Source organism: Stegodyphus dumicola, chromosome 6 (assembly GCF_044657685.1).
Source record: "Stegodyphus dumicola isolate Sdum_Otavi_A_Nest chromosome 6, ASM4465768v1".
Lineage (NCBI taxonomy): Eukaryota > Metazoa > Arthropoda > Arachnida > Araneae > Eresidae > Stegodyphus > Stegodyphus dumicola.
In genome coordinates this window covers 119,181,923-119,197,774 of record NC_140773.1, presented here as the reverse complement: position 1 = coordinate 119,197,774, position 15,852 = coordinate 119,181,923, and the positions used below count along the sequence as shown (strand labels likewise).

The following is a 15,852-nucleotide window of genomic DNA, read 5'->3' as shown; positions in this document are numbered from 1 at the left end:
GAGTGATCGTACTTAAGTGGAAAATTTATTTTTTGCGTTGTGATTTTAAAATCCGGTACCGTGCTGTGAGAGGGTCAGATAACAAGATAACAATAATTCATAAATGAGAACATAACATACAAATGCCAAATTAATTCTGCGTTTATTAGACATTCTCAAGTCAAAGGAATTTCCATTAATTTACTTAGTATACTCTCACATTAATTTAATGAAATTTAAATTATCATGAACCATACCTATTTATCATTCAGTACAAAACTCTTAAAGAAATTCTATAAAAAAATACTAAATTTTTTCTTTGATTTTAAGAAAGGAGTTTAACAGCTAGTCTAATAATAATTTCAAAATTAAAATAATTTACATTCTCAATTAGAAGCAACTCTGAGTTCACATTATTAAAAGGACTGCGGGAAGGAGACGAGTTTACATTTCATTCGAAAGTTAAAAGCTACTAAGTATTTATTATCTTCTTCTATTTTCATTAAAAAGAAATAAAAAGATCTTATCTGGAATGGAGCCATCTTGAAGTGGAAGGAAACCTTTTCCTTAAAATCGTCCTTACGACACCCGGCTAATCGGCATCACAAGGACTCGAAAACGGCACGGCGATAAATTCATACATCTCACAAAGAAAATCAGCTACTCCGTCCAAGGAAATGGAAGGGCTGAAGAATGAGAGAGCCACATAGAATGGATAGCCATAAGGAACAGTCCTGGTACCGTTCAGCAAGGAGATTCGAAGTAGCTAAGAATTCTGGCGTGGCTCATTCACAAAGGAGCACTCCGGCAACAATACATTTTTCGGGGATAAATTACGGAGTTCAGTTCATTGCACTTGGACACTTCCAATAATCGAAAAAACGAGAATACTGAGTTGAACCGAATATTCCCACATTCTGTTGAACAGTATACAGGTCATATCAGGAAGCGAAATTATTGACCAATTCTTAAAAAGTTGACGAGAGCATATAGCAGCTCCCTGCCTCTGCATTTCACGGCAAGATAAGGGCTAGTTCAACCAGAACGACCGGGAAAAAGGACAACAGTCCTTAATTCACGGCAATAAAATAACTTTTTCTTGGTTCACGCAAGAGAACCACCTTCTACCCCGACGGTCAAGACTCAAGTCTTTTTAGATATTTCAGAAAAACTCGCTCAACAATTCAGACGGTCGACACACAAAAGTCTTTTTCTTCGCATTTTAGCGAAACACGTGGCCGGGGAGCATAATTGCAGCTCCCCGCCGTAAGCACTGCTAGAAGACAAACTACATCTTTTTTTACATCAAGAATACTAAGTACAGTATCTCAAAGTCAGTCGAAAAGTAAGTAAGAATGCATGAAACTCGAATTTACTTCGCTTTTCTTCACAAACAGGGGTTCCTTAATAAAACTGGCTTAATAAAACTGGACTTAATAAAACTGGCTTCATTTATCGCCTCCCATTTTGGGACTAAATTTCCGTTTCTCAACCCAAAAGAATTACGGAGTTCAGTTCATTGCACTTGGACACTTCCAATAATCGAAAAAACGAGAATACTGAGTTGAACCGAATATTCCCACATTCTGTTGAACAGTATACAGGTCATATCAGGAAGCGAAATTATTGACCAATTCTTAAAAAGTTGACGAGAGCATATAGCAGCTCCCTGCCTCTGCAGTTCACGGCAAGATAAGGGCTAGTTCAACCAGAACGACCGGGAAAAAGGACAACAGTCCTTAATTCACGGCAATAAAATAACTTTTTCTTGGTTCACGCAAGAGAACCACCTTCTACCCCGACGGTCAAGACTCAAGTCTTTTTAGATATTTCAGAAAAACTCGCTCAACAATTCAGACGGTCGACACACAAAAGTCTTTTTCTTCGCATTTTAGCGAAACACGTGGCCGGGGAGCATAATTGCAGCTCCCCGCCGTAAGCACTGCTAGAAGACAAACTACATCTTTTTTTACATCAAGAATACTAAGTACAGTATCTCAAAGTCAGTCGAAAAGTAAGTAAGAATGCATGAAACTCGAATTTACTTCGCTTTTCTTCACAAACAGGGGTTCCTTAATAAAACTGGCTTAATAAAACTGGACTTAATAAAACTGGCTTCATTTATCGCCTCCCATTTTGGGACTAAATTTCCGTTTCTCAACCCAAAAGAACAAAATACGTTCATCACACATGCGCACCCTTCTCTCAACTCGCCAGAAACCAGACACCCAGATCGCCAATCAAGACGACCTCCAGACTAGATGAAAAGGCAACCTCTGACCTTTCGTTACGTAGATCCTGTCCATAAATGTCAATTGCACAAAAGAAATTTGTTCTCGAACTTTTCATGGAACAAAACAGCCCTGAAAAAGCATGATTTAGCAAAATTCGTATCTTCTCTGAAATCCTGTTCACAATGAAGAGAAATCTTGGATAAATTTAAATAAGAGAAAATAAATAATATTCCTAGAAGCATCTGTTTTTCCGTCGAAATTAAAGCATTTTCAAAACCGAATATTGACTTAATAAAACACTAAATTAATAGTTCAGAAATTAATAATTAAATAATAAATTAATAAATTCAGAATTCAGAATTAAATACAATTAAGAAAAATAATTGACTTGATTTCGTTCATAACCTATAATTCAAAACACATAATGATTCAAAGTAATTATCAAAACAACACCACTTCAAAATTTTTCATGTTCGATTTTTGGTTCAATCAAAATTTTTTTTAAAAAATACGACACAACTGTAATATAGTAGAGATTGTGCAGGAATGTCTGAAAATCAATATACCTACTTTTACCAAAGTCCACCTGTTGCATATATCTGGCTTGAAAGGGCTGTGACAGTAATCCTAAAGAAAGAAAGAATACTACAGCAATTAAAAAAATAATAGTACAACAAAGCTTTTGTAACTTATCGAAAACATTTCCACGTGGCTTCAAAAAAATCCTTTGAATTTAATTTATTAGAAATCGATTAATAAAAAAGCAAAGGCAAAAAAGATAATGTTTATTATAAAATTTATTTGCACAGCCGTAAAACGTATTATAGTGGCTGTCTGGAACGTGGTCACGGTCTTTTGAATTCAATTGTTACAGATATTTTTTAAAGCATTTATTGACATAGCCGTTAAAATTATTTCGGTGGATGTCCGGATTATGGCATACGGTCGTTTGGCTTCAACCGTTATGGATGCTTATTATAAAATTTATTTGCGCAGCCGTTAAAATTGTTTTTGTGGCTGTCTGGATTGTGGTGCAAGGTCTCTTGGCTTCAACCGTTGTGAAATTTATTATAAAAGGTATTCGCAGAACTTTTCAGTACCGCCACGTTACCGAAGTAAAGTTACCGCCACGGTACTGAATTTTTAAAATAAGCGCAAAGTTTAGGAAATTACGTCATCATAAGGAAACTTATTTTATGACTTCTAATTTAAACTCATAATCCATATTTAGACACATTTCACAAAAATTCAAATTTAAGTCTGTAGTTAAGGAGACTAATACGTTGTGTTATCATTACCGGGATCGTGCCTTGGAGAATGATCACGTTAAGAAATACAAATAATGAGCATTTAACCAATTAATCTATTTTATTCAATTTTGGGCTTAAGTTCTTGGTTAATTAATAAGTTACAAAAATGAGTAAAATTACATATGTATATTCAGAAAACATCATATTTTTCATAAGGGTTACCCCCAAAAATACCTAGTGTTTTATTCTGGCACAGAAATAGTCCTTTACATTTTTGTCTAGAATTATCATTTCATCACAATAAATAAAGTTTCCTAAGGGTCCACTCATACGTTACTGATATTTTCAATAACAAGCCATCAGCTAATTAATTTCATTAATACCAACATCAGGAAAAGGACAGCGAAGAAAATCTATTTTCCGATTCATTCGAATCCCTTTTACATTTAATCAGATGAAGTGTAAATTAAGAATATTAAGAAAAGGTTAGACTAACCAAAATATATAGAAAGAAAAATGATTTATCTGGATGAACCAATCTAGACGACGACACTCAGCTCGAAGACGGGAACCATCCAACAGCACGGTTATGTCCCTATGACATTGCAAATGGTCACTCTGCGACGATCTCAATGTCGCAGTAACGTTGTAGGCTTGGCTTAATGTCCGCTTTTTGTGACGTCGTATGGCGAAGTTGATGCGAAGTTGAAGTCACATTGTTTCATTGTTATGAAGTCACACTGTGACGTTGATTCGTAGTCACGCGGCAATGTTGTTGTGAAGTTACACTGTGATATTGTTGTGAAGTCACACTGCGACATTCATGCAACGACACATTGCCACTTTAATATAACGCCATATAATGACATGAATATATCATAATAAAGTGCCATGAATGTAATGTCACTAAACGTGCAAATGCATGTCACACAGTACAGAGTTACTTTTTCAATGATACGCGTGATGTACTCCTATTTTAGTGAACAGCTAACTACAGCAATGGTTTTAGTGCTCCAGTGAGGAAAAATACTCGTCAAGGTATTAAAATATTTTCGTAATATTCGTAATTTTTAAATTATTTAAAACATTCAACATAATCATTTGAAATTTTCTCATCGTACTAAGGTTGTATCTCACCCTATTAAGATTATATAACTAATCCATTTATATTTATTACGTATATACATGAACCATAGTGTAGAGAAAATTCAGAAAATAGATGCAAAAGTGATCATATGGTCATTTTCTAAGTGTATTATATTGCAAATACTTGTGAGTATTACCTGTCCAGAAGGTACAAATTTTGCATTCATTCTTCAGAATTTAATATTTAAAAACTATAATTTTCCAAAATTTCTAAATTGCCTTTAAAATCTGAGTTTTTATTACAGCTTATTAAAAATTTAACTATATTTCTTAATTTAACACTTTTTGCCCCTCTTTAAAAATATATTAAAAAAAACTATTTGGCTTACAATATTTAAAATAATCATATTTCTTATAATAATAACTATATTTCTTAATTTAATACCTTTTTTCCCTCATTCTAAACCAATGTTTCTTTTGCTATGCCCCACCTAATCCACTCTAAAATTCTTATGCTCGCTTAGCACATACATAATTTTTAATATTCAAAAATTGAAATACTCACAAAAGAAACTTGAATGATAGGTTTTAGGAATAAATTTCTAAGCATTTTAATATTCATGCCTATAGCGAAAATTCTTTATAGTAAAATATTTAAAATGCTCCGCAATTTAAAAACATTTTTACGTATACATCATTTACATTATTCTTTAATGGGACTAAAAATCGAAATTTTGAAAAATTTCAAATTCTTGAAGAAAATTTAGAAATTTGAACGTCCTTTGTCACCTTAAACTCTGGACGGGTAATAATATCGTATAATTTGTTTCATTTAATGATTAATGTGAATCAATTTTTTAAATATTTCTGCATTTCCTAAACGCATTTTTCTGTTCTCGTAACAATTAGAGATTAAATGTAATACAGTTTTACACAGTTTATTACGCAAAAGCATAACAAATTTACATGAAATAATAATTCCAGTTCATAAAACCATTATTGTTATCAAAGCTGCTTTCCTGAAAATCTATATTACTCACTTCTGAGAATATATACTACACTATAACCTTCACAGCAATGCTTAAATACTGTTAGTAGCTCATACGGTAAACTGAATAAAGCTCAGCTATTTATTATATATTATTTGTAACCTTTACAAATTCTTTTATTTAATTAACACATATGCGGAGTAAACATTTATTGCATACTGACTTGAATGATAGCAGCAAAAATTAATGTATAATAAATGAAGAGAAATTTTAAAATTATTCTCAAGAATGAAGCGATTATCGCCAACAAAAATACTAGAAATGCGTGAACTTGAGCGCGAAGAAAATCAATGATGATTCTTTGCTTGCTATAAATTTCTGCAAATATAGAATAAAATCAGTACAATGTTTTAACTTGAGCATTTAGAATTATTTTTCTATGATTTTACAGAGCAAAGTTAAGCATTTCCAAATTATGTTTTAAGATAAAGATGAGGTAACATGAGATAAATGCATTCTTGCTATTCTTCTCGTTTAACATAAATATGATTTAGTTTCTCGATTTGATTTAAATAAGATGAAGATATTATATTTCACAATGGTATACATTTAAAATATTGTTAGTTAAATCTGAATGAATCTGTACAACACAGTGCCGTACCGTTTTTAAGTGAATCAGGCACTTTAAAGTACTTCATGTTTCTTTAAACTGGACTTTCTTTAAAGTTTTCAATTCAATTTTTATTGAAATCAGAAATGATTTCAAACTGTTAAATGACAAAAAAGCTCAATACATATTTTAATAATGATTTTATTGTTTTTTTACTAGACGGTAATTAAAGAAACAGTTGCCTTAGTACACTTTTAATTAAAGAGAAATAGATTATTTGATTTCTTTGATATAGAAAATAGTTTTTTAATTTACTCTTAGCACAGTAAGTATTGAAACATGTTTCTGCCTTTCATTTTAGAATCTACGCAATTAAAATTGAATTTCAGTTATTAAGTTCAAATTGAAACTGGCTGTATTTATGAAAATAAAAGTAATTCTACTACTTAATTTTGAAGGAATAAATTTACAACGTTAGTTAAAATTAAAAAATAACGAAAACATAAAACTCCGCCTCTTACATTAAAAGAAATATTTGTCTTACAGTATAATTTAGTCAGTTATATAAAGTTTTCAGAGCCTTCGGTTGGCTTCCTGTTATAAAATTTCCAAATAAATTTATTTGTTTATTTAAATGCGGCAAGAAACTGAGTTCTGAGCCAATAAAAAGAATTCCATGAAGTTATATTTTACCTTAAAATCAGTTTTTCTTTCCCTGTATGACAAAGACTTCACTTTATTTAATGAAAGTTTTATAATAAGCGAATTTCCAAGTTATCACAATGAAAATTTTAAATTCCTTTGTGAAAGATGCCTTTCCTATTTTTTTAAGCTATCTAAATAGGGTTGCCAAAATTAGTAGCTTTTAAATGTCTCTGTTTCTGCAAGTAAAGCAAAATTAGATGTGATTAGATTAGATAATTAAATCATTCATAATTAAAGGGTTAGATGTAATTTTAAAGTTTCTAATAACAAAAAAATATCTTGTTTACAGAAATGAAATACATTGATTTAAAATAAAATAATTTTAAATAAAGTTTATCCGTGAAGCTTAAATATACATTTCGATTCATAGTAATTTTTATTACATTTATAAAATAGTCCGCAATAGGTTTAATTTTCTTAAAATACGAATTTAAATTCGGTTACTTTATAAAATGAAGTAAGTTGTATTTTTAAAACAAATTAATATTAATTCATACTCTTTTGTCACAAGTGAAATTTTAACTTCTTTCATATACAAATAACGATGACATATAATTTCCATATTTTTATATCATTATCATTGAAATAATTTATATATCTATTTAAATACTTGACACGGTAAGTATATTCTCTAAATCTCTCAATAAAAAATACTTTTGCGCAGTTGGTTTTTATGTTTTTTTTTAATATGTGAAGTGAATACGAGCTTGTTTTTCCTTAGAAAGTCCTCCACAAAGCATCTCTTCTTTAAGGTAGGCAGTCCTCGTGTGTTTTGCCGTATTCACATAATTTAGCCTAAACTAAAAATATTTTTTTTCTCTAGCTAACTTGCATGTTGTTAGCATTTCACTCTTCTGGATGGTTCTCGGTCTGTGGCTAACATTCGCCACTCTCACAGAGACGAAGTCTCTTGAAAGGTCTACTAATGTCGAAGACACAAATACATCTCTTGGATTAGTTTCCGAGTATTCAATTATTTCAAATTTGAAGCTATTGCTGCTTTTGATGGAGCTCGTTATTAATAATTCGGTCATCGGAGGGATGGTGACATCTGTTTTTATTGTTATTTGGTGAGCTGAAGAAATGGTGTTTTTCGTTTCAAACACAGCTATATATGTTCCTTTGAAGAGTGTATTTCTTTATTCCTAATAGCTAGTGTAAAGTAGTATTTCTGCAAAACGTTTACTCCTAGTATTAATTCGTCCGCTATGTTAGCGACGAAAGCCATGTTCTGGCAGGTCTCATTTCCGAAGGTAGTGGATGTCAATTTTAACTTCAGTCGGGATCTTATCACCTATCACTATCCGTAAATTCACACAGGAAGAGTCCGTCGCAGCATTTTGTTCCATTATCGAGCTATATCTGTTCCGACGATTATTAGCTTTGCACCTGTACCGATGATCATCTTATAAGGATGCTTATTCTCGTATCATTCGACGAATAGTCCGTTATCTCTGCTTATTGAAGAGATCTGGAGAAATTTCAAATGGGGCTACATTTCTGCGCGGCAATCTCACGGAGCGGCTGACAACATCCGTAAGATTGGCGCATTTGAATTTCTCTGGTTTCACAGTTCCTGCAGAGATGTCCTTCCAGTCCAAAATTCCAGCACTTGGTTGTGTTCTTTTCAATGTTGCTTATATTCGGCCTTCTTAACGCCTCCCGAATGTTTCTTTTTCTTTTTCCAAATAAGCGACATAAAAATTGGGTCTTCTATTGGAACCGCTCTAATCGGATGGCTATCTTTTCGAGTCGCTTGTAGAACCGGCTCGAACTTCATGGTGTAGACTAAGACGAAATTTAGGTCTCTCTAATCCGCCAATCTGACAGCCTTCTGAATTTCCGCAACCTTGCTGCATCGATGAAAAGCCTCAGGTCCATATTTGCGCTGACATCTGGTGGAAAGTCGCGATATGCTTGATGCGACAACCTCTCAATGTTAGTCGCCAGTTCTTGGAGGCTTTTTCCTAGCGAGTTTTCAACTGCGAACGATTACAAACTTTCACGCATTTTTTCCGCATCTCAGTTCCAGCGCATTCAAGAGCGCATTGAAATTTGAAATCTGGTCTTCTGATAGGACTTCTGCCAGCATCGAAAACTGGATCTTATATACACTCCATGATGATTTTCCATCCTATGTGCTTCGTTTGATTACGGTATGAAAAGAGACTAGGAGCTACGTAAAATCTTCAGGTTCGTTCTTATACTCAGTCCGTTTTTCTTTCAAAATATCTTTCCGGAACTTTCTCAATTTTTCTTCAAATTTTTCTTCCACATCTGCTATTTTGGCTCCAGTTTCCTCTAACCTTTCTTTCATTTTCTATTTTATGTCTTTAAATTTAGCTTCGTTTTCCTCTTTAAGATCTACAATATCGCTTCTAATCTTGCTTTGATTTACTTCCATTCTGTTGGAATATCTCTTACGGCTTTTCTCGTCCAGCTTTTATTTCTTTTTGACGCGATTTTATTGGCTCTTCATCTTCTCGTGTCTGGCTTTCATCTCCTCTTCCCCGGCTTTGATATCTTCTTGTAAAATTTTTACAGCTGCTAACAAGTCCATCAACGTCTTCATTCCCTGCGCTATAGCTTTTCCCTCTAGGCGGCTCACTGGCATTCACTCACAAATCCCACTTCTGACATCAGTTGTCGCGTTATATGGGTTCATAGATTTGGGGTAATTGATGATAACATTCGATGAAGAATCACAACACAATTTATTCGACAGTAATACACATTACAGACACGTTTAGAGTCATCTAGAAAAACCTACGATGAACACGTTGAAACAATCCGCAACACAGCCTTCAGGCTATAACGTTAAAGACAGCTTCATGGCAAAGCACTAAATTACGACTCCCAACTTAGTCGATCGCGCTCAAGCTAATCTCTGAACTCGAGACACTACTACATTACAGAGTTCAAGATACTACTACTCCGCGTACAAGCAAGGTATATATAGCTTTAAACTACTTTGGACAATATTCTCGGAAAAATGTCTCGAAATGGGTGATTTCGCGCTAAATCTGGCAACTCTACCCTTTCTTATCACTTTCTGGCAACCCTAACCCCGCTTTGCGTATCAACTCTCTTACCGCAGCCTGTATATATGTGCAGCCTATATTTCCTTCTATTTTGTAATCATCTGTGATAAGACGATAGAGATCCTAATAACTTGGTGGTAATGTGATATGTGAGCACTTTCAGAGCTTGTCGACAATCTAGATAAGAGTTTCCGGGTTTTCCCTAATTGGCTGCACTGAAGTTCAGCCAATTTAATTCTTTGCAAAGGCATTGTTGTTGATATTAAGTTGTGATATTTAGGCTGTAAAAGCTTCGATTTGTGCTTAGATACGCAAAGATATAATTCCTATTAAAATTTCGTTGCGGAGGTAGAAGTACTTTTTGTGGTTTTGATATATTGTTCAGAAAATGTCGCTGAATTCTATTAATGAGCAGTCTTCACTTCTCTTATAGGAATAGCTTAAGGCTGATGCTACATATGTGTCTATTTTTTCTATTGCGTTACTATACATAAGTTTACGAATTTTGGACTTATATTGGAACCCTGCATTCTACGAAATCTTGGGGCAGTGAGACAAGTTTCTCTTCTCAGCTCATCAAGGTGAGAAACCCATTAAAATTTGTTGTCGAATAATACACCTAAGTACTTAATTTCATTATGAATTTATATAATTTTTCATTCGTTTTAAGGATTACGAGTGACCGTTTGACGCGGTCTTTGGAATATATCTGTCGAAGATTTTTCTTCAGAAATTATTAATTTTAATTCTCTGCAAAGAATGCTGAAGATATTTATGGTTTCTTAGTTACTGGTTTGCAGAATGCCACAGTTTCAGCCACCGTCAAGAAATGCAATATCATTCCCGAATGCAATTGCTCTTGAGAGAGATGGCCGTATGAGGATACAATGGAATTAAAAGCTAAATTCGAAAGCCCTGCAATCATGCATGAGCTTTTAGAGCATCTCTTTGTTGCTGTCGTTTAATGAAGGTGTTGATCTAATGAATGAATTAGCTCTACTTTTGAAATATTTAATTAGATGGAATAAGCTTTGACATTCCTGAGTATTTCTGGAGCACTCTGCGACCACAGCGAGTCAAAAGTATCCACAGTGAGTAGAGCACTGTAGAGTGGAGTTATGTTCTTTATAAAAGGTCATTCGCACTGGGCTTTATATGAGCTAACGGAGTCAGTTCCATGAGTCGACTAGCTCCGCTATAAGTGTAGTTCACATTTTTCAACTCACTCCGCTATGAGAAAAAACTGTTTTTGGAGTGCCTCGGCTATGTCATATATTTCCGTTATCTCAGATAAACCCCAGTGCGAACGTCCCTTAACAGTATCCTTGAGAAGATGAATGCGTGCAGGGTGGAGTATCTTGTGCAAAAGCTGAGCTGAATTCATTCGAGCTAATAGGAGCACATGGCAGATCTGCTGGACGTCTTATCTAATTTTTAGTTATTTCTTACCTGAAGCATGTTTCTGTGCCTTAAATGTATATAAAATATAGACAATTTTAATATAAGCATAAGAACTATTTTTTATTAGGATGCGACGTGCACTTTTTTTATTTACTGACACATTTAGTTCTCTTTTGTCTTGTCCCAATGCTCCCTGACACCAGACGCTTACGCAAATATGAGGACAAGTGACATGGTTTTAAACTAGGATATGTTCTTAACATCGCATTATTTAAATAAAGTTTACAGCAAAATTAAAAATTAGATTTGAAATGAAAAATGGAAACGATATTAAAAAGATTTTAAAGAGTAATTGTATATTTTATTTTATAATGTTTAGCAGAATGATTCTTCCTGTAACAATAACCAAAAGTATCTTTCATTTCGATTTTCATTAATGATAATAAAGTTTAACAGATTGAAACACAGTGGCTGTTTATGATACAGTGAGAGCCGAAAAGTAATTATCTTACTAACTTACATAAATGTATCGTAATAGCAAATACTTCTATTTATCAGCTCTAGAGTAGTAATTTATTTCTACATTCAAATTTCTAATTACGATATAAACTGCATTCGATAGGTTAGTCTTTTGAAATGGCTGCGCTCTGTTTCTAATATACGAGAGTATGCTGTAGCTCTTTTATTTTTATTCTCCGTTCAAAGCACTGGATGTTTTTGTTTGTATTGTTGGCCCTGATATGAACGAGCAAATACAATGTAAATCAAAGAATTATAAAGTTCTGCTAAATTTCTAAGTTTATTTTATGCTTTTTTAATACATATATATCTTTATTAATATCTATATCTCTCTATCTATTGATCAATATCTCTCTATCTATCAATCAATCTATTTGTTAGTCAAATGTTAATAAAATTTCGTCCCCTACCTATGCTAACACATGTTGGCTACACAGTACAGGACTTATAGCTGTGTGATATTTTTCCGTGATTTCCAGCACGAAATCTTGCAGTTTAATGCAGAGAAATGAAATTAGCAATGAAACAGTATATTTGATTTAAAATTTTTATTTTTATTTAATTAAAGTTTACTTCAAAGATATCCAATATTATATTGAAATTTTACAGAATATGTGAAATCATCCTTTGATGTTTCTTGATGTTGAACAAGTCTTTTACAAGGCCGGGTATTCACAAATTTACACATTCTTTTCTACTGTAGTATTCTACAATTAAGGCTTCAGAACATTCCTAGTAAAGAAAAGAAAAATTCAATTCCATTTTGGTTATAAATCAAATTTTTTTCAATGCAAGATGAGCCCATAAAATATAAACATTTAGAAAATTTAATTTATTACACGGCCCTTGAAATGATTCATAACGCAGGAAATATTTTAAAATTATTGTGAAGTTAAAAAATAACTTTTCCTGTAGTACACCAAATTTGTGAGTATTAGCAATTTAACAAACATACGCTCTATTTTAAATTTCATTAAATTTCAATTGCAAACTTTATTTATTTATTTGTGACTTTATCAAACTTTTTTATGACAACCTTTATTTGTTTATGACTTTATAATGCAGTTGAAACAGAGCATGGGCACCCAGCATACATCAGAGGTTACTAGCTATGTAACGAATGATGCAGATATCAAGTATCATTCCTGCTTTGGTGACAGTAGCGTAATAAGTAGTTACTTAAGCTTTCGTTGCCTGTTACCAACCACAGTAGAGTTCCTTATGAAACGATTTCATGTACTACTGCACCGAACAACCATACTTTTCAATGAATAGCAATACTAAAACAATGCTTGCCTTACTGAGGTTAAAAATCTTGACCTACTAGAATGGAACCAAACTCTAAAAAACACCATAAATTCAAAACAGCACATCTTTGCTCTAAGAAATCAGGAGTAGTTGTCCCAAGACAACAAATTCACACATCAGGTCACATTCATAGACTAGCGTGAACAGCACATTCTGTCTAGTATATAGATAGGTTTCGAATTTGATTACTGGATAAGATGTGGATGTTTAGATCTGAAGGTTCTCTCAAGAGATTAATGAGCGAAGAACTTCTTAACTCATTTCCCATGGGATGGAAATAACCACATAAGCTTTGTATTCAGGTCGTCTCTTATATCATGAATGCAAATGAAGTCTGTGTTTCCAAGACTTTCGTATCTTTAGTGAAAATGTAATACCTTACGTCCAAGTGTACTTCTAATATACGTAATTTTATAAAATAAGAGACCATTTCGATCCAATAAATAACTATACAAAATGTTGCAAAATGAGGATTACCTGAATATTTACATTAATAAATCGAAATACTAAGACGATTAAAACAGCGATAAAAATTAACTATCAGTCTAGAAGATTATGAAATAAGATCCGCAATAATAAACAGAGGACTTAATTTCTGAAAACCTGGATAATTATCCCGATTTCTGGAAAAATCAAATAAATAATCTTTTGTCATCTTCTTATAATATGTGAAAATCCCAAAGTAAGCTATAGCCACAATTACCAAGTTTTGCGCTGCATTTCGTTTTTAATATTAAATAAATTAAAATTGTGGAAAACAAAAATTTACTGGAATGACACATTAGTAATATTAAATTTCGTAGTTGCAGAAGCCATAGATCCTCGAACTATACCCAGATTTCCAAATTAAAACGTCTACTAGTTCTCATACCTTTTTTCTTACGTTCATATTCTAACTCAGTGTAATTTCAGGGAATTTTAAGCTATATTAATGATAGTCGCTTCACGGGCTGAATGAGATAATTAACTATTTTCAAGAAATAGGACAACTTGGTAGAGATGAATATTTTACTTAACATCTTTTTTAAAAATTCAGAAACAAGAATGCAGATTCTCCTTTAAGATAAACTATATATTACCTTTACACTCTCGTTAAGGCATTTGTAAATTTGCGACAATGGTATGTATTTACAATGTTCGATATTTTCAGTTTAAGTCATTAGACTTACATTTTTAATTTGAATAAATTTAAAGTACTGAGCATTTACTATAACTTTTTATAGAAATTTAAGACCAATTTCTTCCCATGATCTTAAGCTGAAATCCGATCTCTTTCAATAACAAACTGAGCCTCTCACTCAGTCGGAATGTATATAATATAGTACGTGCTTCAAACTGAAACGAATTGTCGTTTTAAAAGCACTTAGTCCATAAAACACTAATACCAATGAGTTTCTAAGCCATAGGCAAAGTCTGGTATCAAAGTTGTATTTGACAGAGAACTACTCTAAGTAACTCAAATGTGTGACAGTAATCTTTCTTGGTTAATGACAGGTAAATGTTTGCGGTTCAAATAAATTCGGAAGCCTTTTGAAGTATAGAAGTATCTGTTGTCACCGTCACATTGAACCAGAACCAGAAATGGTTTAAAGCGAAGAGGAGATACTCTGAAAATAACCGCTTCTATAGACACCAGCGAATATCACGAAACTCTTTCCTTTAAAAATTGGCGCGACTAATCACCGAATATGAACTTGGTCGAGAACAACCCTACGATTATATAAGAATTCGATCCAAGAAGGAAATACATAAATCAGCTACCTCTTAGAAAATGCAGCGGGAATATCGCCAACGTTATACTTTTAAAGGTACTGATTTTTTCGATGAGTTGCCTAGCTCAAGATAACATTTAAATTATCTTGCCGTAGTTTTCTGTATCAAATTATTAAACATACATCATACTGGAGAAGAACGTGCCTTACGTATTATTGACTTTAAGGGGGTAATCAAAGCTACAGACCCATTATGTGCAGCTACAAATCAGAAGATAGGAGGGTTAGATAAAAAAGAAGTGACATGTCTATAGTTCAGAAAAGATTTTATTACCATAGAAACGCATGCTTACAATTCTCAGTGTAATCGCCTAAAATATTTACCATCTTCTTCCAAGTGACTGAAAGGTGTGGTATACCATCAACACGTTTATTTATGCAGATTTAGTACCGCGACAGCTCAGCTTTATAGCATGGATACTTTCCACACTACTGTTTAAAGGATCTTTCTCGGTGGTTCTTTTTGTCAAAGATATCATAATCATGCGATTAATGTTGGAGGAGTATATTCCTGCCGAAGATAGCTCGAACGTATTTAATGAAACTTAACTTCAGTAAGTGGACTGTAATATTAACAATATCAATTTATTTTAACAAAAACATCATTATTGAATGCTAGCACACGCATGTGCTTATAGTTACCTATGTAACTTAGCTAAGAGCGAGCAACCATATGCTCCTACATCAAGTCAAAAATCATACATACTAATAAGGCAAAAACGAAATAACTTTAGGGTTACAATAAAGCCAAACTCTGCTTGGCGTAAAACAATGCTGCCAAGCAATACTCTTTCAGACACCTAATAGAGTATGACTGGTGTCCCAGTATCTCTCATTGCCATTCTCACAGGAGATCGATGACAGTTCTAGCATTACGACACCGCATTTTACCATTGAGGAAGACACAATCTACATGTGAACAATCTGCGTCCTGCACTCAGGAGAAAGCGACGATATT

General features: G+C 33.2%; 1 protein-coding gene across 3 annotated transcripts in view; it reads right to left on the bottom strand.

Annotated features, from left to right (window-relative positions):
- Positions 1 to 15,852, bottom strand: part of LOC118204708 (uncharacterized) — an 85,156-nt gene that overhangs the window by 19,065 nt on the left and 50,239 nt on the right. Inside the window, exon 6 of one of the 3 annotated variants that reach the window (XM_035377007.2) lies at positions 2,784 to 2,840. The exons of 1 other annotated variant lie outside the window; for it this stretch is intronic. In XM_035377007.2, coding sequence (XP_035232898.1) covers positions 2,784 to 2,840 — 57 coding nt within the window. Of the gene's footprint in view, positions 1 to 2,783; positions 2,841 to 12,347; positions 12,547 to 15,852 lie in introns of those variants that run through there. One more of the 3 variants, XM_035377008.2, reaches the window with a different exon arrangement.